Raw genomic sequence first — 25984 nt, 5'->3', positions numbered from 1 at the left:
TGACTTCTCTCTAAATTGTTTAAAATCAACTAAAAAAAAAAAAAAAGAAAGCAGGCAACAATGGAGACGAGCAGAACTTTTTACAATTTTAGTAGATGAACTTCTAAGCATTACTACATTAATCATTTAATAAGATGATCAGAGTGAAGCTCTTAAAAGAGAAAAGAATTTGAAACATGATTAGTTCAGTGGAAAAAAATCAACATCTCAGCAAAAAAAAAAAAAAGAAAAAATCCATTAAAATCAACACTTACCAGTTTCCGCTCATAGTGACCACTGCTAATTTCAATTTGACACAGAAGCCTGATCTCAGCAAAGCTGCCATTTATAAACCAACGCAGACGGACGCTTGTAGAGCTATTCCCAGAAACAGTTAACTTTTCTGGAGTTTTTGGATGAACTTCAAAAATAAAGAAAAAACCGTCAGTTCTAAGAAAAAAACATTCATTTTGGTTCAGAAAAATCTGGTTTTAAAAGATCAAAGAGAATCAGAAGGATAAATAAGTGATCCGATCAGCAACTAGGACAGCTGGTGCTTGGAAGGCACCCGCAAGCAGTCTCATTCCTGACGCTTTTCTCAGCTATCAAACCTGGAAACAGTTTTACTTAAGGCTGAGCATACTGGCATGTGTGATAAGGAGCTGGAGAGCAGAAAAGCATTTCCCCTCCTACTGACTTTATCAAAAAGCGAAACACGAGCTAATTCAGAAGACCACAGATGAAATCCACTCAATTTTGTTTACCTTCTGGGAACTTTTAAAGTTAGAACTTTAAATCTGCAGACTAGGACAGGCTAGGACTCCTAAATGACCTCTCCCTCCCCTAAAAGAATCCTTCACAGAATTCTTCAATAATATTCAGTACTACTATTCATAGCTATCAAAGAAAAAAATCTCTACTGTTGGATTCAGTCCAGTTACCCTTAAGGAAATATGTACTCTATGTTGGGAATGAAGTGGACAGTTAGGGAAAGAAGGGAAAGGAAACAAATAGGAAATCGCAGTCATATCAACTGGGTACAAAACAGCCCAGTTTATAATTAACAGAAACAAATAATGCTTTGCTAGGACCTGCCAATTTAATCTTGACAATTATAATCTCAGCCTAGTTGAACTGGCACACCAAAAAGTCATGCCATCTTCATGTTTAAATTCAGTTTTTTGGAGAAAATGGCAGAATACTGTAACCATAAGGAAACCTTGAATCCTCAGCGGTGGTTGTGAAGGCAGATGGAAACAGATGGGGAAGACAGCACTAGAAATGTGGTCATCTTCTCCCTTTACTTAAGGGAGTTCAAACTGAAGGTCTAATGAAAGAAGTTGTTTCTTTTTACAAACCACAACAGCAGATGATCATGGCTATTATCAATAGCAGGTAATACCCTTGCTATCACCTTTCACCTTTTAGTGCTACTTTTCTTACGTTCCAAATCCTGCTGTTGTAAAACTGTGTAAAATTTTGCCCTATAAGCAGACACTGAAATACAGGGTCAGGGTCACTTACAGTTCATAAAGTTACACCTAGATTTTAATTACTGATGTGTAATAGAATATGAAGTAATACATAAACAGCAGCTGGCTAATTATTAGATCACAAGTAAATTTTTATCCACACAGCAGTGCATCCAATCTGGTAGCATTACTGTCCAAAACTGGCACCTCCCTGTCCACCTAAACATTGCCTCAGGACATGTCCTAAGCTATTTTCAAGTTCAAATTATTGAACACAGCAAAATACTGGTGACAACAAAGCAAAATAATCACAAGTATACCATGTCAGATCAAACCCAAAACAAACAAATGGTTAGTTAGCATGCAGGAAAAAACATCTTTTTGCCTTTGTAGTTTTGAAGTCTTACCTCTTTGAGTTAAATCAACCATAAGTGATGACTCTGTTTGCCCGATGGGATTGGAGACACCTAGTATGAAATCGTAGGTATTCTGATCTGCCAGTACTGGAAAGCCACAGACACGCTCTCTGTTCATTTCATTGACTTCACATGAAACATTTTTACCAGATATTCTACAAAGTAAAAAAAGGGGGGAACAACTTAATTTTTGAAAAAGATAATTTTTAGCAACAGGCAGAATTCTAGACTGAAAACACAGTAAAGAATGATGGGTTCACTGACACATGGCTTACAGAATGATTTGATTGCAGAGGCATATCTAACACCACAACGCAGGTTAAAGTGGCATCAGTCATGACTTGCCCTGTTCTCACGTGAAACTCTTCTCTTCCACTAGCATAACATTTCCATCCTCACTTCCCAAAATCCTGGAAAACAGGTAGGTCCTGTAAAACCACCTCACAAGTCACAACTAAGATTCTGATTTAAAGTATCTTTGTTCAGATCAGCATACATTTGCATTTAAGGAATGTTCTTAATTGCTTTCTGAACTGGGGAGATGCGACACACACACACACACACACACACACACACACACGTTACATCTTTCTATCAGCCCTGCCTAATCTAAACTAAGGTTTGTTACCTGGGATACACCCACTAGTCCTAGCTGTTTTTAAATCAAAAGCAGGAGAGGCAGTCTGGTAGCAGCCAAGACTAGTTACATCTTTAGAGGTAAAATCTAAAGTTTGTACCTGTATGTATGTACGTATATGCAAGTTGCTTTAATTACGATCTGTGTAAACCTCTCATTCAGTAGCACAAGTTTAATTTCTTCCTTTGGGCATTTTTATTTTGTTTGAGCTGAGTTCTGAGCTCTCTCCATGCCATACTCTCTATTTCAATAGCTCAGTGTGGGCTGAGTACAAGGAAGATAATATTTACCCTGAAATGCATCACATTAATCTTTTCACAGCTTTGGGCTGAGCACAACAAGTCTGAACGACATCCTCATTTATGAGTTGAATACGGGCAGCCAGAGACTGGAGCTCCTTTCCTTTGAATACCTGCTCTGTTTTGTCCACCTCTTCGCACCCTACCCAATAACTTTCTTAGCACCAGCATCCGGGACAACACCTGTGACCATATATCAATCCCCATTGCCTCTGACTTGTTTCAAAGCCACCACGAGACTCCATTTCCCATCAGTTTGTGTGACTCAGGCCTCTCCTGGCTCCTTTCCCTGACTGCTCCTTTGCCATTAAGGGGGAGCCTTCTCACCATGAGAATTTTGTTAACCCGTCACTAACTTCTAATCATAACCACCAAGGAATCCCATTTGCAAGTGCTATTCCAAAATGATTCTTCATTTTTAAGGCTTTACATGATCTACGCTAGTGGGATATCAGTGGATGAACCCAGTGTTACTTGTCCCTTTCAATGTTTTGCACATGCACTTTGCCTGCTCTACACTATCTAGTGCTTAATGCTTGTAGGAGAAGGCTTCTGCACTGCTATTTTCTGCAGTAGCATTTGGGAAATGCCTCATGGCCTGTCTTACAATTGTTCCTCAGTGAGCTTCTGTCATCCTCCTTAGCAGAAGCTCAGTAAATGTCTCATAGATGATCTGACACAGGTTGCATATACAAAATTTTAGAATGACTCCTACTATCTGCCTGCATTTTCATATTATTCTTACGTACATGTTGGCAGCAGCTGGACACACTAAGCCCTTTTCTTCTCTTGAGTACATAATGGCATAAACCTTTGGGAAAAGTCATCCTTAACTCCCACTGGAACTTTGCAGAGCTAGACAACGGTTCCCAAAGTTTAGTCTAGTTTCAACCTCCACAAACTCCTGAAAGGTACTCGAGGCTCTAAACAACGGAGTCTATCTCATTTAAATAGCCATGGTGCAGGAAGTCACAGGCAGCAATGGATATATCCTAGTTCTATCTACCATTTTACTCATCTTAGTGCTGAACTGTTTTACCTTTCAAACAAACTGTATTTTGTTCTTCGTTTTCCATATAGTCCACTGGGTCTGCCTGGTTTCCAGGTGCATTTTATTATCAGGAAGTTGAAAGTTTCACAGCTCAAGTTTTGAGGAGTATCAGGGGCATCTGTAGCACAAAAGAAAACCAAAAAGTTAGCCAATGTTTTGCCATTCAACTTGACAGTTGGGCCACCAGCTTCCTGCAGACATCACCATTCATGTTTGCTGGGTCTAGGAGTGCCTTACAAATACATGGTAATAGTTACATGATGACCACATAAACAATAGTGCCTTAAAACATCCCAATAAAACAGATGGATTATTATTATCAGCCCCATCTGACTAACACTTGACTCTAGGCTTCTAAGTGGGTGGGTAATCTGGTAAATCATATGCAAATATGTTCACAAGCTCCAGGTTCTGACCTGGAAGTGTTTCAGTGAAACTCTGCCAAGACTTTTCAAAAATTCTGAGCGTCAGTTTAGCCGCTGAGCACTGCAGGAATGCTGTCGGCTGTGCGTCACATTTTCTTACATGCCAGCCCCAACCACTGCTTTTAATTCTCCAAGCAAGTCATGTCAAGATGTTCCCTTTAGCATGAATTCCACACTGAATTTGAAAGTCTAAACAAGCCCCAAATGGCTCACTCTCTTCACCATCGCTTTGGAAGTGCCCATCTCTTCCTTTTACAGCTTATTCTTTGATCCCATACTAGGGCAGTGTTGAGTGCCTTCCTGGAGATGATGGGCAGTGATCCCAACAGAGAGGGTAACCATGCTAAAGCAGATTAAGCAGAACGTTTATTTCAAGTCTCACACACTTTTCTTCAAAAGGTAGCACAATAATAACCATGTAGCTGTGCTAGAGAAGGGGCATTAACACAAGAGGCAACAATGGCAGGCTTCAGTTCAGATTAAGAGCAACGGGCCAAAAGGAACACTTGCTTTGCCAGACCTAGGCTTACCTAAGGTGGTATGCATACACATTTATTTCCTCTACCTTTTCTTTCTCAAATGTCTTTCATCAGCAAGAGCATCATGACAAGTCTTCTCACTTCCCACTAAGTACGTATCACAAAAAAAAACACTGCCAGGAAACAGACTTCACCACATCCCAGCTCTACAAAAACGACTGTATGGGAAAAACCTATAGGATTATTACAGCCTTTGTTCATGAACCACTGACTTATTCACCTGGAAGATTCTCCCACAAAAGCAAATACTGCACAAAAAATACAAAAATGGCATCTCAGTGAGAAGGCATAAAGGTTGGATTCTGTTTTGCATTTGGTATCACATACTTAACACACAAAGTCAATGACAGGAGGCACAAGCTGGAGTTGGAAACATACCTTTAAAATTAGTCCAGTCTCTCCTTTCCTTTCCCCCAACCCCAGGGACCCTAAGCTCAAAGGCAGGCATTTCTAATGGGGAATAGGATTCTAATGGGTAGCTACTGGAAGATAGCTCAAAACCCCTGTGGGGAAAATACACAAAGCTCTGAAGTGACTAGTTATGAAAAAGACAAACCAGATACTTTCAGTAATTTAAGAGGTATCTGTATCTGGAAGAGGCTGGCATGGTTACACAGAGAAGTTACACAGTGATTCAGTATCTTTAAAGAAAATACTAGCAGAATGTTTAGAAAACATTCCAGGAAAGAGAACTGTCAGATGGGTTCCTTTGCTGTGATTAGCTCCCACGGAGCTACTGCTGGGGATGAGCATCTGTTGTTAAAAGTCTAACTATTTTATTGTCTTCACTCAACTGGTTGGTAAATTAATGTTTTCACTTACAATTCTTGCTCTTACTCTCACCTTGTCATGGATCAAACCAGAACAGATGTAAACCTAATGTGACAAGAGACTGGGGATCAATCTCCATATGGCAATAAACTACTAAGTGTTCCAGAGCATGAAGAAGTGCCTTAGAAAAAGCCATCAAGGAGACAAGCACTGGGCCAGTGCTCTAAGAGGAGAAGGCTTACATGGGTACCTCCTCATCCTCACGGCCTTGGCATCTTCTCCATGGGCTGGAATTTCCACAGTGAAATCAAACAAGTACAATCTCACTTCATCCTCAGAAACCAAAGGCCAGGGGGAAAAAAGCCACTAGTGTCCTAGCTAGTCCTAGCAGAACCCTAAGAATCTCAAACTTATTTTGATTTTCCTAATCTTAGTAAACATAATGATACATACATCCTACGAACAAGACAGTTCCATCCATCTCATCTTCAGACAGTATGCACACTACATTTGTCCCACTGGTATCTGAAGCACTGGCGTTTAGTACTCTGATTGCGCTGCTCCGACTGCTTAGATGTATCATTGGGTATACTTCTGGTCCATAAGTCATCCGTTGTATCTGCTGTCCTTCTTCATGGACACAACAAATTGTCACATCTGAACCGACTGCCACCACAGTGTCCTGAGGAAACACCCCACTCCCATTGGGCTCGGTATCTTTTCCTAGCAGAGAAGGAATAACAGAAAACAAAAACAAACAAAAAAAACCCACATGAAAAAATTGCTATAAACATGGTGCTGATCAGCTAAAATCTGACTAAGGAGCACTTGAATGCATACAAATCAATGTTTACTAGGTTTCATTAACTAATGATTGCATTATTTCTCTAATCAAAACACCCCCAAAAAGCAGCTTCCACCACTGCCTAATGCTTTTCCTCTGATTTTGGCTTACTTTCCATAAAGCAATCAAAGTCCATGTGGTAGCAAGGGAACAAACATACCAGGGACCTCTTCTACTGGGCTCCAGTCACTCCAATCCTTCGGGCCAACAAACTGTGTTACATTAATATAACAGCGAATCTTCACGTAGTGCGATGTACACTCCAAAGGCATATCTGATGTCCAGTTCCAAGAAAGAATGATGTCCTCATGAGTCAGTTTTGAATAGTAAGTTACCTACAAAGTTTTCCCCCCAAAAAAAACCCAAGAGTTTATGAACATCTGTTAGTAATGACTTACAATCTCTCAGATGTCAACAGAATGGCAAATTAAGTGATGTAAATCATAAAATCCTGATGCATGGTTGCAGTGTCCCACCTAACTTTCAGTTGTGCTCTGAATTTACTTTCATAAAAAACTAAGATGCTAAAGAGCCCATCAGCCAGGGAAACAGCCATCCAGAAACACCAGAAGGTGGACATCTGAGGGACAGCTGGAAGCTCGCCAAGCATTTCAAAAGGTATATACTGTATCCCCGTATCCTGGGCCTCTCCCAGGCAGGGATATGTTCCAACTTTTCAATATGAAACTCTTCTAATATTAGTCCCAGGCTGCTAATTTTATCTTTTCTTCATTCCTACAAATTGTAGAACAGAGGTACAAATTGACCTGGAATGACTGTGGTTGAAAAAAAAACCAAACTGAACAGTCAAGAACCACCAAGACTTGAGACCCTGTTGCAGAAGGAAGGCAGAGATAATGGTGAAAAACACCTGCCAAATTCATAAGAAAGGTCTAATAAAACGCCCCAACCCTCACAGATTAAAAAATAAATAAATGCTGTGACTGTGAATAAGTACTGACAGTATAGCAGACAGTGTCCTCATAACTTCGAAAATTAACAAGAAGTTACCTACTGGAGGCACAACTACACTCAGATTCTGCAAAGCTCTACAATTTTCATTATTCTCAGCTTTCTTCAAATGACCTCCCAGAATACTATCACGGGCAAAAATCGTGTATGTATTTTACATAAGGGAAGAAAAGGACTTACTTGTATGACTTTTTCCATGGCTTCTTTACGGAGTATCTGAATCTGCCAAAAGGCATCCAGTCCGTATGGGAAGACTGATCCACTATCACTCCACTTCAGATTTAATGTGGAAGTTGAAAAGTCAGGTGTTAAACTAAGAATGTGTGGAGTGAAAGGAACAAACGCTTGAAAAAGAGAGGGGGGAAAAAAGCCATTTTCAAGTCATTAGTCAGCAACAGCAACCTTACAGGTGTTTAACAGCCACATCTCTCTACTCTGCGCTGGCTAGTAGCCATACAAACATGTAACTCAACCTCTGTAATTAGAACAAGATGGACTCCGTTATTACTTGAGCATGACAGTTCCCAGAAAAGCACAGGTGCTGATGAGTCACCAGGTAGCATTTTCTTTTAACATCTCAGCATGCAGATGTGTGAGTAACCGATCATGAGTAAGACTCTTCATAATGCATAGTAAGGAAGGCATCCTATCTTTCACAACCCTCATTCAGTGCCACACAGATAAAGGAAACATGGCGACAGTCTTTGAAGTGTACAGGAGAACATAGCTAGGGAGGATGATGGAAAATGCCCCAAAGAAAGAAGTGGGTTTTGGAGACCAGCAAGGAAGAGGGAACTTGCAACGATAGTGAGAGTAGACAGAAAGGAGAGCAGAAGCACAGGATGGAAGAAGCTCACGCAAAGGTCTGAAGAGGATCATGGAGAATGTGATTTTAACCTAGAATAAATATGAAAAGCATGACATGGTGATAAGGACAGGACAGGGAGATTAAATAGAAGCACCTCTTCCATGAATGAGTGACAGTGAAGCAAGAGACTGAGAAGTAGGCAAGGATTATGGTAGTACAATTCTTATGGCAGTTCACTGGGCCTGGTGCAGGATAAATTCTGTTTCTAAAATGTGTCTTTTATCCAACTTTGGTCCTAGCTGAGGCTCTAAGAGCCAGCAAAGTCAGCACGGTCAACACACTACCCGGGATAACCTGTGATAAACCTGAGAAACTCACCCTGCCTGGAGTCAGCAAGGTGCTGGAGATCCCAGTGTGTTGTTTCCCACATATTTTTGAGTTGTGTATTGCTAAAGCTCTTGAGCTGCTCTCAACTGAAGAGAGAACTGTGTCAGAAAACTGACTAAAGTCAGAAGTGCTACTGGCTTTAGAACTGGACCACATTATAGGAATAAGCAGGCAAACCAAAACCAAAGACTAAATTATAAGCCAGCATTGGTAGATGGTGTTTATGTCCAGCTTCTTCCTGTGGGAGGAAGGAACTGCGAAACAGTCTAACTGATCCATGACTCCAATATGATACAGCCTACCTCCCAAGCATAAATGAATTTGCTCAGTTTCGCATACATTTGAATAGAATGGGTAAGTCTGGCATATATTAAGAAAATATGATACTATCAGAAGTGACATATGTAATAACTTCCCTTAAAATGTGAAACTGCAAGAATAAATTACTTCATTCTGTAGCTATTCAGCATTTAAAATGAGAGAACAGGCACTAAGAAGTTTATTCTGCCTTTCCCAAGCCAAATTTGACAAATACACTTTACACACCATGCAGGTACCTCAATATGTAGATTACAAACTTGTTTACAAATCCTTCTTAATTTGCAATTATGGGGGGAAAAAAGGGCGTGTAACAGTATTGTACTTCATTTTCCTCCTCACTATCTATCCTTGATTACTGCTATAATCTACAGATAAGAGGGGTTTTTTTCCCCTGAAGGGTAAGAGAAAACAACCTGTTACGTGTAGTAGATCCATATGGACTCAGCACACCACCGTTTTACATACAGGAACACTGCCAAAGAAAACTGCAAGCTTAAACACTGCTGGAGCATTGTTCATCATAGTATCAAGGCCTTATGTACACACATAAAACCGGAAACTTACAGATGTCTTTCTTGTGAATTTCAAACTCTTTGGTAGCAAATGCAGTTCCAGAAATGCTGTTTGTGGTTATTGTCACTGTGCTGGAGCTCTCTGGGACCGGAATCTCAACCCTTTTCTCCTTAGTTTTAAAACACACTGGAGGGGGGAGGTCACTGCAAAGACAGAGAGGATTAAGCAGGTATTTCAGCTGATAGGAAGCTCAGGCAAATTAAGTCCTATTCCTAGGATACTAATAAAACAAAATTCTCTGTATTATAACACAGAGCTCCATCGAGTTTGTGAAGGAGTGAGACTTGCACGGGCTTTGGTTAGTGCCAGATTGACAGGCATTCCCTTGTCTTTCAAGTCACTTTTACCACAGAATAGGCCTTGCACTAGCTGTATAATGCAGCTACCTAGCTGTTAAGAGAACACTTCAAAGTGAAAAACTGACTTCTTAACTAAAAGACGCATTTCTGAAATCTACAGTAACCATATAAATGAGTGTTTCAAAATAAGCAAAATAAAAAAATCCAAAACCCAACAGTAACACACATATCCCTTTATGTTTACACTTTCCCTCCATTTCCTCTCTAAGCGATGCCATATGTGTGTGAAGAGCAGGTTTACCCACCTGTGTCCCCATCTTAGAACAAATCTTCTAGCTCCCCTCTGCTGCTCAGCTTGTGGGGAAAGAGTAGAGGGTACAGGAGAGAATTGCTAAGATCCCAGATCTAAATAAAGTCTGTGCATAATGTTTGTGCAGTGCTCAGCACAATGTGATCTGGCATTTGTCTGGAGGTTGTAAATGCATACAGGAAACAATAATGGATAGGTCAAGTCCCTTTGCTCATTATCATTGATAGGCACTAGAAAGGCAAAAAGTTTGGAAAAATCCAGACCTTCCCCTTGGGGGAATGATGGGAGGAAGGAAAGCAAAGAGAACAATGCCAGACTTCCTGCTGAGGGACTGTTAGTCACTTATGAACTGGAATAGGACCCTGGAGCTCCCATCAGCTGGAGTCAAGAGCTTGGGTTGAACTTGTAAGATTTACACAAGACTCTGGGCTAGAGAAGGCCAGCTGAGACTTGAGCGCTCAGAAAGGCTATTCCTGTTCTGTACTGAGATATTATTAGAGGATGTTTGGGCAAGTGAAAAACAAAATCTCTTTCCCTCAGGGAGGTCTGCACTAAGCTCAGCTCTCAGCCCCTCTGCTTCAGGGACCCAAGCCTGTTCTGTTTTGCTAAGGAGAAACATCAGCAGCTACCTGACCGCTCTTGTTTAGAGGGCAATGCCTCATGAACTCTGCACTCCTGAACTCTGGTCACAATGTCACTTATAGGTGGGGGTTTTTTTTGTATAGAAATGATAGCTGGCAATGCAGGAGGAATAACAAGACACAGAAAAATCAAACATGTAGGTGGAAGAAGTGCAGCCAAGCTGTGGGACCCCAAGGACAAGCCTGGGCTGCCTGCAGAATTTACAGGAAAAAGGACAGTACAAATATCTGGACTGGGGGCAGGATCAAGATGTAAAAAGGATTTGAACTCATCCCTAGCACGTGATAAGTACTTGGCAGACTCAGAGCATGGGGAATTGAACATGTAGTTCTGATTAGTGAAAAACACACTGAAGATACAAGTTTTTGTAACACTTCTCAAAATTTTCATCTCACATTCACTTTGGAAAAGCTATTGTAATTGTGGAACAATTTTACGTTTCCTCTAATACAATGCTTTCCAAACAGCTTTAAATTTATCAAGGTTGTAAGACAGTCACCAAGAGATTTTTCATGTTTTTCCACATGTGAATCTCAACACTTATGTCATATATTCTACCGCTTTGGCCCATAACATCAAGATTCACTTCTTCCAACTATCATTTCCTTTTGGACTGAACCTGGTATGAAGATGTCCCTCATGAAAACTCTGAGCAAGGGCTAGGCAGATACACAGAGAAGTCTAAGTAAATGAGAGTATCTTCCAGTCCTTTAAAGACAGCAAGCAGATTTTGGCAGAATTGTTAGCACGAAACAACACTTTGCCAGAAACCCCACCATGGCCTGAGTTAACAGTGCCTGGAGGAGCACCACCCAAGGAAAATTGATGGGGAGATGCTGGGAAACAACAGCATCATAAATGCCATGGACAGTGACTGAGGAATAACTACGCTTTCATAAAATTTTGTAGTTTTCAACCAGGTATACAGCTGACTTACTTGGTAGTGTAGCAAAAGTCAGTTTGTCCATGTCTTCCTTTCAAAGAGACATCCCAAGTACAGATCATTTTACGTAAATTGTGTGTTACACATTTAAAATTCCAGGGATGCCCCAGAGAACCTGAAATCATATAAGAAATATGGTCACAAAATGAAGGTCAAAAATAACGAACTGTAAAACAATTGCTACTGTTCACATCTATAGCCATTCTTTTTACATTTCTATTGCTTGCATGCTGGCCAGTATTTTAAAATTGTTGAATGACTTGTGTGCCTCATTTCAGACAGCCACAGACTGCCAGATTTCAAGTGCCTGAAATCTGGGTTTATACTTGTGTGCAACAACACAGGCAGCTGCCTCTTTCCACAATAGCCATTCCTATCCTAGCCTAATAAGCAGACTTTGGGCCAATGGCAAAACCACAAGCTTTGACGATAAAGAGTTTTTTGCTCTTTTCCTTTGTCCCACATTGAGGGCAATTAATAACAGAAGGGCAATTACTGATAATGTGTGAAATTGTCACAGACAGCTGACATACACAGCAAGAAGGTCTGAATGCTGACATTTACACAACTGCATATGCAGACTATCACAGTTGCATTATGGAGAATTCAGCACCCAGTTTTGCACTGGTTTACAAGATGCCACTGCGTGCTAGAAAGCAGAGACCAAGCCTTGTACTACCTCCATGCCTAGGATGCTGTGGGACCACAGAGGTGATGGTTTTGGAACATACATATAGGAGGAAAGCAATGCAATTAAATGGTGTCAGTAGAGAAGCTACAAAGAAAAAGTAATCAGTGAGTTACATTGCAATAAACTCACCTATCTCTTGGCTATATATTAAGCTTCTTAAACATAAAATAGCTAGCGCTAAAAGGCAGCAGAGGCTTGAATTATTCCACATCCTTCTACTGTTGGTTTTCAAAACAGAAGCTTCAAGCAGGAACAAATGTCATCTTCCAACAAACTGGTCAGTTCTAAAATTAAAAACAAAAACAAACAAAAAAAACCCTTTAAAATTCCAGAGCTGGTACTCCACAAAGGCCACTTTTTGTTCCATCTACTTTTCATTTTCAGTGCTCCTCCTAGGCACAGCAACTCCTTTTTCTATGTTGTCTGGCAAGCAAGACGCTTGATGAAATGGCACATTCACAATGGGTCTTGTTCACCGTGAATAGAAACGTCCCCTGCTTCAGTTACAGGTTTAAGGGGGCAGGAGAGCCCACGTGTTTTCCTCCCCACTCTGCTCACTTTTCATATTGCTGCTACTCAAAGCTACAGGATATCCAAGACACTGCAGAACCAGATCTGATCACTCAGGATCACTGGCTCAAACCAGTGTTAAGTAATTATGTCTGGAGGAAAAAAAACCCAGAAAAACAGAAAGAAAAAAACAAAAGGCAGCCATTTCTCTAACAAAAGGTACTTGTTGCTGTAAACCTTAAGGTAAAAATTATCTAGACTACTACATTTAATGTGTTCTTTGAAGATTAAGGGGTTGCATGTTTTCCCAAGAGAAGTCCAACTGTTTGGTGGAAGCTGGGGAACACATTCAGGTCCACCCACACATCAGCCACCATCAGGTTTCGTTCTTAAAAAGAAAACTGCAGGAAAGCTCACCCTAAAGCCTAGCCAATCCTTCCCAAGTCCATTCTTTCCCTGCCACCTGAAAGCTCTGAGACTTGAGCAGCCTCCCAGAGACTGTAGCTCCCCTGTGGAAGGGGCCTTCTCCTGGTGACCAGCAGGAGCTGGGCCGTTTTGCGTTAAGAACATAGCTGAGCCAGCCTCTCCTGCAGATCCTTTTTGTAAAACTTCCGTTTTTTCCAGGCTACTTCTTCTAAAATTCTGAAGTAGAAAGGCTCCTGACCATGTCTTAGAAATCTCTTCCAAAGCTAGAGGTACCCCATTGTCAGAATATCAGACTTTGTCGAAAAGCCTCCGTAATTTTAAAAGAAACCTCTCTTCACTGAAGTCCTCTGTGCCACCAGGAGTGTGCTTCCTCATCCCTGCAATATGGCCATGTATTTTTAGTTACTTTTTTTTTAAGGAGTTCTCCCTCAGGGTTACAGCTGGGAATGGCCAAAATGCTCTCCTGTCCCTCACCGTTCTGCACTGTGTGAGGAGAAACACATCGGCACTATGTCAAATAATCCAGAGCTGTTCACAAGGGGACATTTTGCTTCTTCATCCTGGTCTGCAATAACCAGGCTGAGGGAAAGGCCCAGAGAGCACAGCACCTGAGAGAGACCCTGCAGTAAAGGGCAGTTTTACATCTGGAAGGAAGAAACACCCTTAAAACTTAACAATTGTTTTGTTTCCACCATGTTCTCAAGCCATCTGACGACCTCGCTACAAACATACTGATTTAAGCTATACTACCCGCAGACATGTTCAGTTCTTCTTTTCTATATTCCTAAACTGTAATATCCACGCTGTACAACTTCTTAAAGGCCAAATAAAGAGTGAAATCTGACAAACCCATGCTCAGGTAAAGCTGAATCAAGAACCCACCAGCACATGAAATATAATAACCTCTGTGCCATAAGCCCCCTACTGCATTTTGGTGTCTCTCAGGGTCTTCATATCCTGTCTGTCCATGTTACTAATGAAAATACTGGATGTTACAACCAGGTTTAAACTTTGCTCACAAACCTCTAACTTAATCAAAAATGTGAAGACCATTCAGACAGGCCTGGGAGCTACATGAATAAAATGACTGATTTGTGACATACATGTAAATTACATCTGTTTGTTTATGAGTTTGTTATGAGTTTATGAGAAGTTCATTTCTGGTTTGCACAAAAGCTCAAAATCAAAATTTCAAGTTTTATATCTAAATCACTTGACAGTCCCCTATCAGCTAGTGGAAGCCCAGGAAAGAATGGAAAAGAAAAAGGGAAAGAACTGATGCCACTTGAAGGAGAGAAAACTGCCTTGTGAAGTTAATTAAATCCCAAAGCTCTCACTTTCTAAACTTATTATCTGTACAGGATTGTGCAAAACTTGTTTGGTCATGCCAGGTTTACAAGACAGATTCAGCAACTATATGTATGTGTGTGTTTCAAGAAAATCTTTTGCTTTGCTGAACACTCTTTCAATACATAACTTACTGAGTAGTTCCCCTAGTGCAGAAGTTTTAAGAGTAACATCACAGCAGTGAATTACAAGAAATTTGAGTCATAACACATTTTTCTAACTCAAGTACAGTTTTAATTTCTGTTTCAGAGTCTTCATGTACTTTCATGCAGAGTATGATGAGTTTCTTGTAAACCACAATCTTTCCTAAGAAGCATAGACTGCCTGGTTCTTGTCTTCTCATACACATTTTACAGCTTGCTGAAAAGTTGGCCATTTGAAGCCTCATGTTGCATAATTAAATGCCATTAGTCAGGGGAAAAGAACCCCATTTATAGGCTTGTTTTAATTATAAAATTACAAAATAATTGAAATAATTTAAAAATAGGAATTTCACTTTCTTTGGATGAAAGCTGCCTTCCATCAGTTCAAGGCTAATTTGAACAAGGCATGGAGGTTTTTCCTTAACCTGGACAGAGATGGAAAGCATGTTATCTTCAAGGCAGATGTACTCTTAATATGGAAAGGACAATGCAAGAGTCAGAGATACTTATTTAGGACAAGAGAACTCTGAGGAAGAAAAAACCTTGACCAGGGCTGGCTGGAGTGCAACAGGAGCACTTGCTACTAGGTGTACATGCTTTACATTTTAAGTCTTTATTTTTACAAAGTGGTATGAAGGAGGCCAGCCTGTGCTCTCCACCAGGAAAAGCAGCTGCAGCTAAACCATTTGTTCACCTTGAAAAACATCAGCAACAGCACATCCCATAAAATCTCATTTCCTTGGGCAATCCGTATGTGTCACTTCACTGGCACTATCATTAGTGCCCTCGATGTGCTACGCAACTCTCTCATACTCATTTCAAGCGCATTACTTTGTCCTGTCTCCAGCTGACAAAGAACAATTTATCCTCTGCCTTGCAGCAACCTCTTACATAGAAGATGACCAATACCAGGTCTCTACTAGCTCCTCCCTTAAAAACTCTTGGTTTTTTCACCATTTCCGAGTCTCACTTTCCAGATTTCTGATCATTCCTGGAACAAGTATTTCTCCGTGGATCAAACTTGCTGTATCCTCAGCTTCAAAGTATTTCTGCCCCCTGCGGCCTGAGCATTATCAAGCACAACGAAGGAACTTTTCTAAGGCAAGCCTATGTGCAGGATGTGTTTACACAGCCCATGCCGTGTTTGCTTTCTCCCAACATTCAGACCTTGTTGACTCAATTTCAGTGTGTGATCCTGTCCCTGCTGTATAAAGCTGCCACGTAGCTGTTTATCTAGTACTTCAGACTGCAATTTCATCATCAAATGGACTGCAAACCTCCTGACTTAGCATGAGTATATTTACAGACCAAATTCATACCAAAGGCCTTGCCTGACAAGGTCTTTTTACTTTTGAAATTTTAAAATAAGGAAAAATCCTCCCATAAATCTATTCTAAGGAACAACATTGCGTGTGCATCCAAAAAGTGTTCACATGCAAATTAAGCAAAGGCATGGCAGGCTTCACCATGTAATTGCCAATATTTAAGAGCAGCTACTAAAAGCAGGATTTCACAGTAACTGTTGGAAGCTACAGACATGGAGATGCCCTGACCTCTGCTCAGGGCTTTACGTTGTGCAGAGGAACTACCCTTGGGCCTGTGGTGAGAACAAAGTCATTTTAACAAGCTTTTTTTATGTAGATAAGCTGAAAAAGAAACAATTCGATCCAGATTCTTCAACACTGAAGCCAGTGGATGGTGGCCCTTATTTAAGACAGCTCAATACCACCTTTGGACTTTTAGGTGACTTTTAAAGACGTTTTGATGCACACGGTGCACCTACTGGTGATCAGACAGGCAAGACAGGGGAAAGTACTCCAAGCCAGTAACGTGTGCCTGGGAAAATATCTGTGGACACCAGCCCTTCAAAACATTGTAAGCTGTGAATAAGGCTAAAGGTTCTGTGACAAGCTGAGAACATCAGGGCAGCACTGGCTGTTTGACAGGAACATGTTAAGACATTACCAGCCTTTTTAACCTTAACCTCTCAAAGGGAAAAACAGAAGATAACTGGTATCTCTGCTACTAACTGTGTTTCATATTATGTATTTAGCTGGTTCTGCATATCTGACCAAATGCTCTATTCTCTTCAGAGGGGAAAAAAAAGTATTTTCTTAGCCAGTGGTATCAGATCATTTCTCTAAACACAGAAGTTCTCCAAAGCTCTGTTGTACTTATGAGTTTTCTGGTCTTTGAATGTATTTCATTGTCATGTGCTTGGAAACCACTCTGAAAACAAACAAACAAAACAGATAAAAAATCAAAAATCTTCTCGCCTGCTTTCTGCCTGCAGTCTGATCTACCAGTCACAACCCTCCAAATTTGGTTTTTAAAAGATCTGTGAATTGAGTGAACATCAGTGGCCACACATTTATGGCTATGTTTGTGCTCCACAAGCAAATACCTAAACAAAAATGGTTACAGTCAGCTTATACAAAAGGATTAGGGAAACTGTAAGCTAAGAATACTAGATGAAACCATGACACCAGTATAAACTTATGTATTAAACATAATGGAAGAAATATTTGTCAATAAATTTTCTCATTACAATTTATTTGTTTTTTTCTCCACAATTAAACGTATCATCATAACCATTTACCACCAAATGGAACATTAAAATCTCTCAAGGAAAATTATTATACAGCACATCACCAAGAAATTGTACAGCCTGATGGCAGGCTGCATTTTTGGCCATACTGAACAGCCATCATCCCAAATACAGCCAGGTAGAAATGCCAGTGCTAAGTATGTGTCTAGATCAAACCTTATTGTTAGAAGAAAAATTATTCTGCTTAGCAGGTGGAGAGCTCTCATTTTACTTGTCCCTGCCCAAAGATACTAATTTAACCTTCAAAGTGAAAGAAAACATGTCTACGTTCCAGAAAAAAAGGAAAATATCAAATTACACATCCTACAATTGCCAACAGAAAGCTTCCAAAAAAATTCCCCTATCTGAAAGGCCATGCCAGAAGTACACATTTCTGGGAAACCAAGCAAATTGCCAATACAGCTGACAGTAAAGACAATGAACACAGAAACAGAAGATGAACTGGCTTTCTTTAGAACAGCTTTGCTGATCCCACAGTCTTCAGTCATTGACTTTAAAGCTAGCTGAGTAATAAAAAAAAATGGAAGTAGAATTAATAATATTTATTTGAGGGGGTCTGGCTGTTTTTCAAGAGAGTACATTCTTCTACCTCCTTAAAAAAATTCCCAAAGTTGAGACAAAAATCTCTCTTTAGTAATCTAAATCCAGGCTTTCCCTCTCTGTTTTATAACATGGCACCATTCCATGTTCAAAAAGATTCGCAGGACATGAATCACTAAAACCCGTTTATAAATGAAAGCTGAATCCCATTTGGGAATCTGGCTTTCCCCAGTTCCGAGGAATTAAAGATTCTGCTATTTCTCTTTTTGAAAGCTGATAAAATAATTCAAGTTGTCTATCTGCACCAAATGCACTCTCCCAACCTGAAGTGGAGAATAAAGGAGCAAAGACAGGGTGTTAAGATACTACACAGTAAATATGCAGGCATGCACAAGGCCAAATCTTCTGTCCTATGAGACAAACTTCGTTTTGTTGGGTTTTTTCCTGTCAAGCATCAGGAGAAAAATCCCCTCCTCACTGCTTCCTCTAGCTTCCAAACAGCAGCATCACCTCCAAGATGCTGAGAAGCCACCCCAGGTACGCTGCAGCCACCTCAGCCTGCTTTGGCTCCACAAAAGTGCAATGTCAGCATGCTACACACAGGCTCAACGCAAGGATCAACACTTCAACAATTCACTTCCAAAGGTCCTGGCCACAAGCACCATCTACAAAGGCAAGTATTTTGGCAAGAAACATTACCAACAAGTGCCTCCCCAGCTGAGTAAACGTTTCACCTGGCTCATAATCTAAGGGTAATGTGCAGCTGCATCTGCTTTCCAGTATTTCGAGTTCTTCCTTTCCCCCGATCCTAGGACTATTAAACACTATGGGAATACAAATAAGCAAGTTGCAGACTGGGAGAGCTGGTGCGTACTTCCACGTAGTGATTAGCAGGAGAAGCACCCTCACTTGGCAAAGAGACAAGAGAAAACCCTTTGCATGGTATTTCCTGACCTGGGGAGGGGGATGCATGAAGACGACATACAGGGCAAGGATCAGAAAGGCCTGAAGTAATTTGCTTAAGAAATCCATGAACAAGCACCACAATTCAAGGGTGATTTTACAAAAGCATTTAGGACCTGTTGGATAGCACAACACACAGGCACACAAAAACTGAGACCCTTAGGACTTGCTTTGAGAAAGAAATGAAAATATATAGAAGAAGCAGATATCAAGATAGTTTAATCATAGCAATGGAAATAATTTTGAGAATGATTTGGAAAGTAAAGTGGAAGATGCCTTCAGGTTACTGATGTCAAACAAAACCCACAAAACAAGAACGAGCCAGGTGGCTTATGAAGAGACGTAGGAAGAATATCCCTGCTGGGACAGCCAGGCTGGAAAGAAAAAAGAAGCACAGTGATACTGAAGAGGCAGGGCAGTCAGGCAGAGCAGTGGACTGAAAGAAAGGGCAGAACAAAGCAAAGAGACTGCAGGAATCGATGATTTATTTTTACCACAATTAAAACTGAACTTATTAGATGACATTTTTGTTTTTTCAAGCTAAATACACATTATGCACGCTTTGCCTTTTGTTCTCACTGAATTATGCCTGTTTTCAATTAAACTGTATGCTAATTTGGAAACTGTTAGTCCTACTGGCGTCATTCTCCACACATTGCCCAGCATACACCATACATGAGTGGTCCCCAAGCCAGACATTGCATTTGATGTTCTTAGCGTGAGGTTTCCAGAAAAACGACGCTTTGAACAGAAAATTGTGTGTCTGACTCCTGAGTTTGGAAATCCTTGCCCATGTCAATTAGCCACTGAGTTCATGGTTAAATACAAGCACATCCATCCCTACTAGGAACACAGCACTGCACTCCAGATGGTAACAACAGAAAACAAACGCTTCTGAGAAAAGCAGTGAATCCTAATACTACCAAAAATAGACTAAATATGTTTTGGGACATCTGCAAGGCTGTTCACGATTTACTGTTGTTACATATCAGGCAAATGGTATTATAGATTACCCCCTAAGCCTTATTAGACGTCAGAGAAGGCACACTAGAGAGGCCTGGACTGCAGTCCAGTAAAAGTTGACTTTACTCTGCAGCGATTTCCTCAGTGGGATCTCTCCATCCAGCTGCAGAGTTTTGTCAAGATTGTAAGGACATAGTATGCTGAGAACTCACCTCCTCATTCTGAGGGAACTGAACCTGGGCAGCATGTTCAAAGGTTACCGCAGGGGTAAGAGGACAGACCAAGCATTATCAGATAAGCCCAACTTCCTTAGGAAGTCAGCTCAAATTAACAAGCACAGCTTCTCCCACAGAGGTGCAGATGGAAAACACCTAATCATCTGAACAAAGCAAAGGGGTGAAGGTTAAGGGACGCCACTGGCCAAAAGTGAAATGTTCATATTCTAGGATATTGTGCTGCACAGGACAAGGAAATGGCTCCAAGTCATTTACACACCCGTATATTAACCCATTCAAAATTTTTTTTTGATGCTTACTACAACTGGCAAATTACTACTGCAGTAAGGTGAAGGATTCAGCTTATGTGTTTGCATAAATCTGACACAGCTACACACATTTCCTGATATGCTTGAATTCAGTGATCTCACGGTCGACACACTTCCTTGAATTCTTGTGCTTTGCAATGCAGCATGGAACAAGTACATAGAGCAAAGGCACACAAGTCCGATTACTTCGCACATATAAAAAAACCCTATTATCATACAGGTACAATGCACAGAAACAAATGTACCCATTTTTTGCAGTTTATAAACCTAGAATCAAATTAAAATACACAGAGAAGGTTTCCCACTTTGCCAGTGCTTGCCGTCTTTTACTGACACATAACTGAAATAAAACACAAGCCAAATATTCCAAAGCATATTCCATTTTTTAGGGGGTACTGTTCATCTCTGTGTAGTTCTCAAGACAGTGTATCTTCTGAGGAAACCATTTGCCCACATTGTCAATTGCACTTTACTCATGCTGGTTCAAGGGCTAGACCATGTCACTCAGACTTTTACAAAGAGGGCTGCGGGAAAAAAATTGCTGTTCCCTAGAAAAATCATGTTATCTACATAATTCTGTCCCTGCCAGTTCTCTCCAGCTCACGCATCCTTATGAACTAATAAACATTAAATAAGTTGACCTTATTAATGAAGGAGTTTATTTTCCTTAATTTGGTAATGTCTAAAAACTTACTTTGAACTGCATGACCTTTAATATTCTTTCCATCACAGGAAAAGCCTAATTGGTTTTATAAGAGAACACTGATAATTACTGAAACAATGCCAAGTGTCTTTTATTTAAACCACTGGCAATGACCTGAGGGTTGGAATCCTTCCCTGTTTACAATGAAACCTGTGGTATTCAAATTATTTTTAAGGTACAATGAACTGAATCCAAAGAAAGTCTGACTTCATGTGTACAAACAGCATATAAATAGATCAAATGCTGAAATGTGGCTTTCACAATAAATAATATATTGAGAATAATGAGCAATAGTTATGCAATATCCTTTTAGAGTGAATGTAAGGAATGAGAGTCACTTACGAGAAACAAATTGTTTAGTAATCGAGGGAATGGCCAACTCCTGAAACTATATATCTATATTTTCTCATAAATTCCCATTGTATTAATCTTTCTTGATACTGTAAAAGCTTTCATGCACCGCTATATTTTCACTCTTTGTAAGTACCAGACATGTCACATGAAGACATACTGCAGCATGTTATGATGTGTAGCCTACCCTTCCACCGGGGTGAGCAAATGCTTTCCTTGGTGCTTCACTCCCAAGTGGGTACTCAAGCCCTGCCACTCCCCTTCCAACCTCTCCGAAGAAGGAAGGTTTGCAATGTAGTACGACATTATCAGAACAAATCTGCCCATGCATAATTACATAGCAGTTAGCATTTATTTCTTTCATATACTGTTTTCATTATACCTTATTTGCCTCCAGCCTTTCGTTTATGCATATACATCCGTATCCTCCTCATAAGGCAGCAAAGTGCAGGAATAATCTTAAGTACTCAGAAATACAAATATTGACTTCTACAGTTGATAATGCACCAGAGCTGGTCTCTTTCCTAATTAACTTCAACAGACCCAAGAGAGACCACTGCCAGACTATAAAGAAAAATACTAACTCTTGCATTTGTGCATGCATGTAACACAGACACAGCTACTGGAAACTGACATTCTCCCACATGCACACCCGGTCACGGTACCGGCACCCGCTTATGCTCTTGCTGCTCACAGCCTTGATTGGAGCCATGAACCCAAAAGACATGCAGGCACAACTAATCCAGTTGTCTGAAGCTAATACCACTTACTCCTCCTTGTCTGCTTTGCTCCTCTCACAAAGGTTTCCAGGTCTCTGCAAGGGACCTCGGGTCCACTTGTGGATCAACTCTCACAGCAGCACAGCTAGCAACCCAGTGCCTCAACATAAACTGATTCATCCATATTATCCTTTCTATCCCTCTAATAGACTTTGACACCTTCAAAATACAGACAGCCTCAGCTTAGTTTTAGTGTACTCCTCCTTGTTATCCCCAGCTCTACAGTCATGCGTCACTTCCTTAATTGTATTGCCCTAACTGAAATAAATCACTTACTGCAATGCCAAAGGCACAAGATATAGTTGGATTACAATGAAATTAACACCTGACTTTCCATTTGAAATAATTTAGGCTGAATATTCAGATTAGGCAGAACATTGTTTTAAAACAAAACATATAAGAAAGTTCATATTCTGTTTCCAGTTTCTGCTAAATTACTTCAAATCCGATTCAAATAGACTGAAATCTCTCAGCCCACAATACTGAAAAAGATTCAGAATACTCCAAATGAGAAGTTTACATCTTGTCTGATGGCTGATTCTATCTTAGAAAGTTTCTAGATTTTGCTTGATGTAAATAAACTAGCAGCTCTATAGCTATTTCATGGAAGGTCTTAGAATGGAAAATACTGCATACAGTACTTTTCAGAGGGATCAAACACCCGAGCAAACTCTGCACCATTAAAAAAACGCTCAGCAAAAGGAACAAAGCAATGAAAAGCTGAATATTTTTAAACAATATGCAAGATGGCTAGGACCCACATGTATAATTAATTTTTGTTGCTGTAAAATAAAGCAATGCTTTTCTGTCATTCCTTTTAGAACTTGGAAAAAGCAGTGAATTGAGTCCCTGTAAATAACCCACCACTAAGTGCTGAGCCAGCAGTGTCTGTAAGGCTAATGATGCCGCACCTCATTTAAAACTGAAAGCAGCTCATAGAAAATTGAGACTTCTACTAATAGGACGTAGAGTGAGTCAGTTCCACAAGTTTCTCCTGACCTGATTCACACTTAGAGTTAAGAATACAAAGCAGAAATTTTCAAAGCCACAACTAAACTTAATCTCACATCTTCACATCATTTTCACATGACCATCACTACATCATTGCTAACTTACATCTGCCTCTTCCCCCTCAATACTTCCTTAAAAGCCAGATTCTTCTCATAAAGATTTCTTTTTTTCTTTCTCTTCTCAAAGATGACTATAAAAAGGGGCTACTGAGAGGGAAAAACAATGCTGGATTTTACACACACAACTCCTTCCAACTTTGCTATCTCTGTTTAACAGGGCTCTTCCTTCCTGCTATTATTAGTAAATCTCATGGTTTACATCTTTCAGTATTGAGCGGGCAGATGATGTACAAAAGAAGAAGGGCTTCTTACTCACTAGCTTCTGTCACCAATAAATCCTGTATTCCTTTGGAAGGTTGTTCATCACATTTTTCATGCATTGTTGCTGATATGTTTAACTTTTTTGTTTCACAAATCAGCAATGAAGCAGTCATTGTTTCCAAAGTGCTGAGCAAGGCCAACTGTGGGAACAAGAGACGTGCGACAATTCTCAATGGTCTCTCTGGTGGCTGCACATTGAGGTGCCCAGGCACAGGGAGAGAAGACAGGGGCAAAGGGAAACCTAACTGCAGAGAAGAGAGAGCTGATTGGACAACTAACATTTTGCTGTAGTTATACGAATGACACGTTCTGCTTCAGTTTATTTTTAGCTTCTATTCCAGTATTTTCTTCCTTAGGAAAATTTCTGTTCTTTATGCATTTAATCAGGTCTACCCAGATACACAGTGCGTGCATGACTCACAAGGCCAAGCATCATTCTTTTAAGCTTACCTGTCTAAATCCAGAGACCAGAAAAACCTCTAATGTAAATTTCATGGTATGAAACACCAATGCCTCACTTTTTCTTCCTTTTGTGTAATGCTATTCTACAAAAACTTGTGCCGATCTCACTGCAAAGCAAATCATTAGAAGCCACATAGCATTTAAATGTAATACCACCTCAAACATCTTTGGAGAGTACTCCACTTTCCACATTTCTGCATTTTTCCATATTAAAGAGCTATATACTGGATCCATACAAGATCATAAATGCTAAACATATTTAGATGACAATGCGTATGCCTCAGGAACATCAATATATGACTTTAGAATAATAAATACAGAAAGTCTTTGTGAGCTACACTAGAAGAGATTAAAAAGATCAGAGGTACATACACATATTAGGAATACAAGTGACAAGTGGGGTTTTTTCCAAATAAGAAAATTTAAAATAATTTAAAAAATCTGCTATCATTAAAGATGTAAAAATTAATGCACATTACTTCAAAAGATGAGATCAGCTGGAGGCAATTATTACCAGTACTTGTAAAATTCTTTAAAAAGTGATCAGTTCCTTAAATATCTGGGTTTAGACTGCAGCATCTCATACACCTTAATTCTCAAGTCCCGTGAAACAAGCAGCTAAATGCTACCAAGAGATCACCTGTACCCTCTGATGAGAAAGCATTTCAAAGCCATGGAGTGCTGCTCATGACTAACTGCTGATTTATGTAAGATAATAAGCCTCAGTAACCACATACATACACACATTGCTCCTGAATTTGCAAACGTGTAAGTATATGACTAATTTTATCGTATGAATAAAGGTATGCATAAAGTTACATTTGCACCATTGGCAGGACCGCCGCTGCAGGAGCCTTGACAGGCTCAGTCCTTAGTCTTCCATACAGGAGAGCTGAATGCTGAACTGGGCAGTCACATCAGGTACCTGAAGTAAAAGATTCATACATAATCCATTGTGAAGAATGCTACGCTAGAGGATCACTCATCTGGAATTATAAACATACTTTCTGTCTTTAAGGGCGTACAGAGGAAAATTAACAGTTTTGCCAAAAACCTGTTAGTGACCTAATTCTATGGGCAGCTGTTGTAATGCTGAGCGCTTGCTCCCGTTTCTGTCTGCAGGGATCACTGTCCAAACTCCAACCCAGAGTTACCTACTGGTTAGCAGGCACTCATACAGCAGGGCAAAAGGATAATAGGCAAGAATCTAACATTTTCCAGGATAAATTCTCCACATACTAACACCAGCTGCACCACTCATTAATTGAAACATGGGGAAGCAAACAGAAAACATTCCATTTTCAAGGTATCAGCTGTCACAGCTCAAGCAAATAAATACATAAAAGTCACTGAAAATAAAAAATCCTTGCAACTTAACACAGATAAAGCTACCTTACAAAAGCACTCAATCCAACAGCACAAGAGAAAAACAAGCCATTCATTAGCAGCGGAAATGGTTTAATCCAGTACAAAGTCGATTTGTACACAGGATCAAACTTGGAGCAGTTTGGGTTTGAGAGATTGTCTGTTGCTGCAAAGCCTAAAACAATGCAACTATTTAGTTCAACGAGGTTACTTGATCACAGTTCTCAATTACCTACACAGAGAAAGGATTTAAACACAAACAACAATACATGAGATATGAAAGTCAATGCCATGTAGTAGACCTCCACCAAAAAGTGCACATTGTGAGAAGTAATGCTAATTAAGTGCTGGCAAAGCTCTTCAAGGATGGGATGAACAGACTGAAATAAAAAATAAAATTGTACACACAACTAAAAATATTCTAAATATGGGCTCAATACAAATCTTCCCATATTAAAGTCTTCGGTTCACACTACACCAATGTCAGGCTAGATTAGCATAAATCTTGCA

General features: G+C 40.1%; 1 protein-coding gene across 8 annotated transcripts in view; it reads right to left on the bottom strand.

Moving 5' to 3' along the window:
* LIFR (LIF receptor subunit alpha) overlaps positions 1 to 25984 on the bottom strand; it is a 54556-nt gene that overhangs the window by 20941 nt on the left and 7631 nt on the right. For 3 of the 8 annotated variants that reach the window (XM_037372751.1, XM_037372755.1, XM_037372750.1), the window contains 9 exons: positions 12509 to 12663; positions 11683 to 11803; positions 9486 to 9637; positions 7586 to 7749; positions 6594 to 6768; positions 6043 to 6312; positions 3843 to 3972; positions 1859 to 2022; positions 255 to 400 (listed from right to left, as the gene is read on the bottom strand). In XM_037372751.1, the coding sequence (XP_037228648.1) occupies positions 255 to 400; positions 1859 to 2022; positions 3843 to 3972; positions 6043 to 6312; positions 6594 to 6768; positions 7586 to 7749; positions 9486 to 9637; positions 11683 to 11803; positions 12509 to 12590 (1404 nt within the window). In that variant the 5' untranslated portion in view covers positions 12591 to 12663. Of the gene's footprint in view, positions 1 to 254; positions 401 to 1858; positions 2023 to 3842; positions 3973 to 6042; positions 6313 to 6593; positions 6769 to 7585; positions 7750 to 9485; positions 9638 to 11682; positions 11804 to 12508; positions 12665 to 23642; positions 23663 to 24097; positions 24217 to 24928; positions 25055 to 25984 lie in introns of those variants that run through there. The other 5 variants (XM_037372747.1, XM_037372748.1, XM_037372753.1 and 2 more) reach the window with 5 other exon arrangements.

The sequence above is a fragment of the Falco rusticolus genome, chromosome Z (genome assembly GCF_015220075.1).
Source record: "Falco rusticolus isolate bFalRus1 chromosome Z, bFalRus1.pri, whole genome shotgun sequence".
Taxonomy (NCBI): domain Eukaryota; kingdom Metazoa; phylum Chordata; class Aves; order Falconiformes; family Falconidae; genus Falco; species Falco rusticolus.
This window is presented reverse-complemented; position numbering and strand designations above follow the sequence as displayed.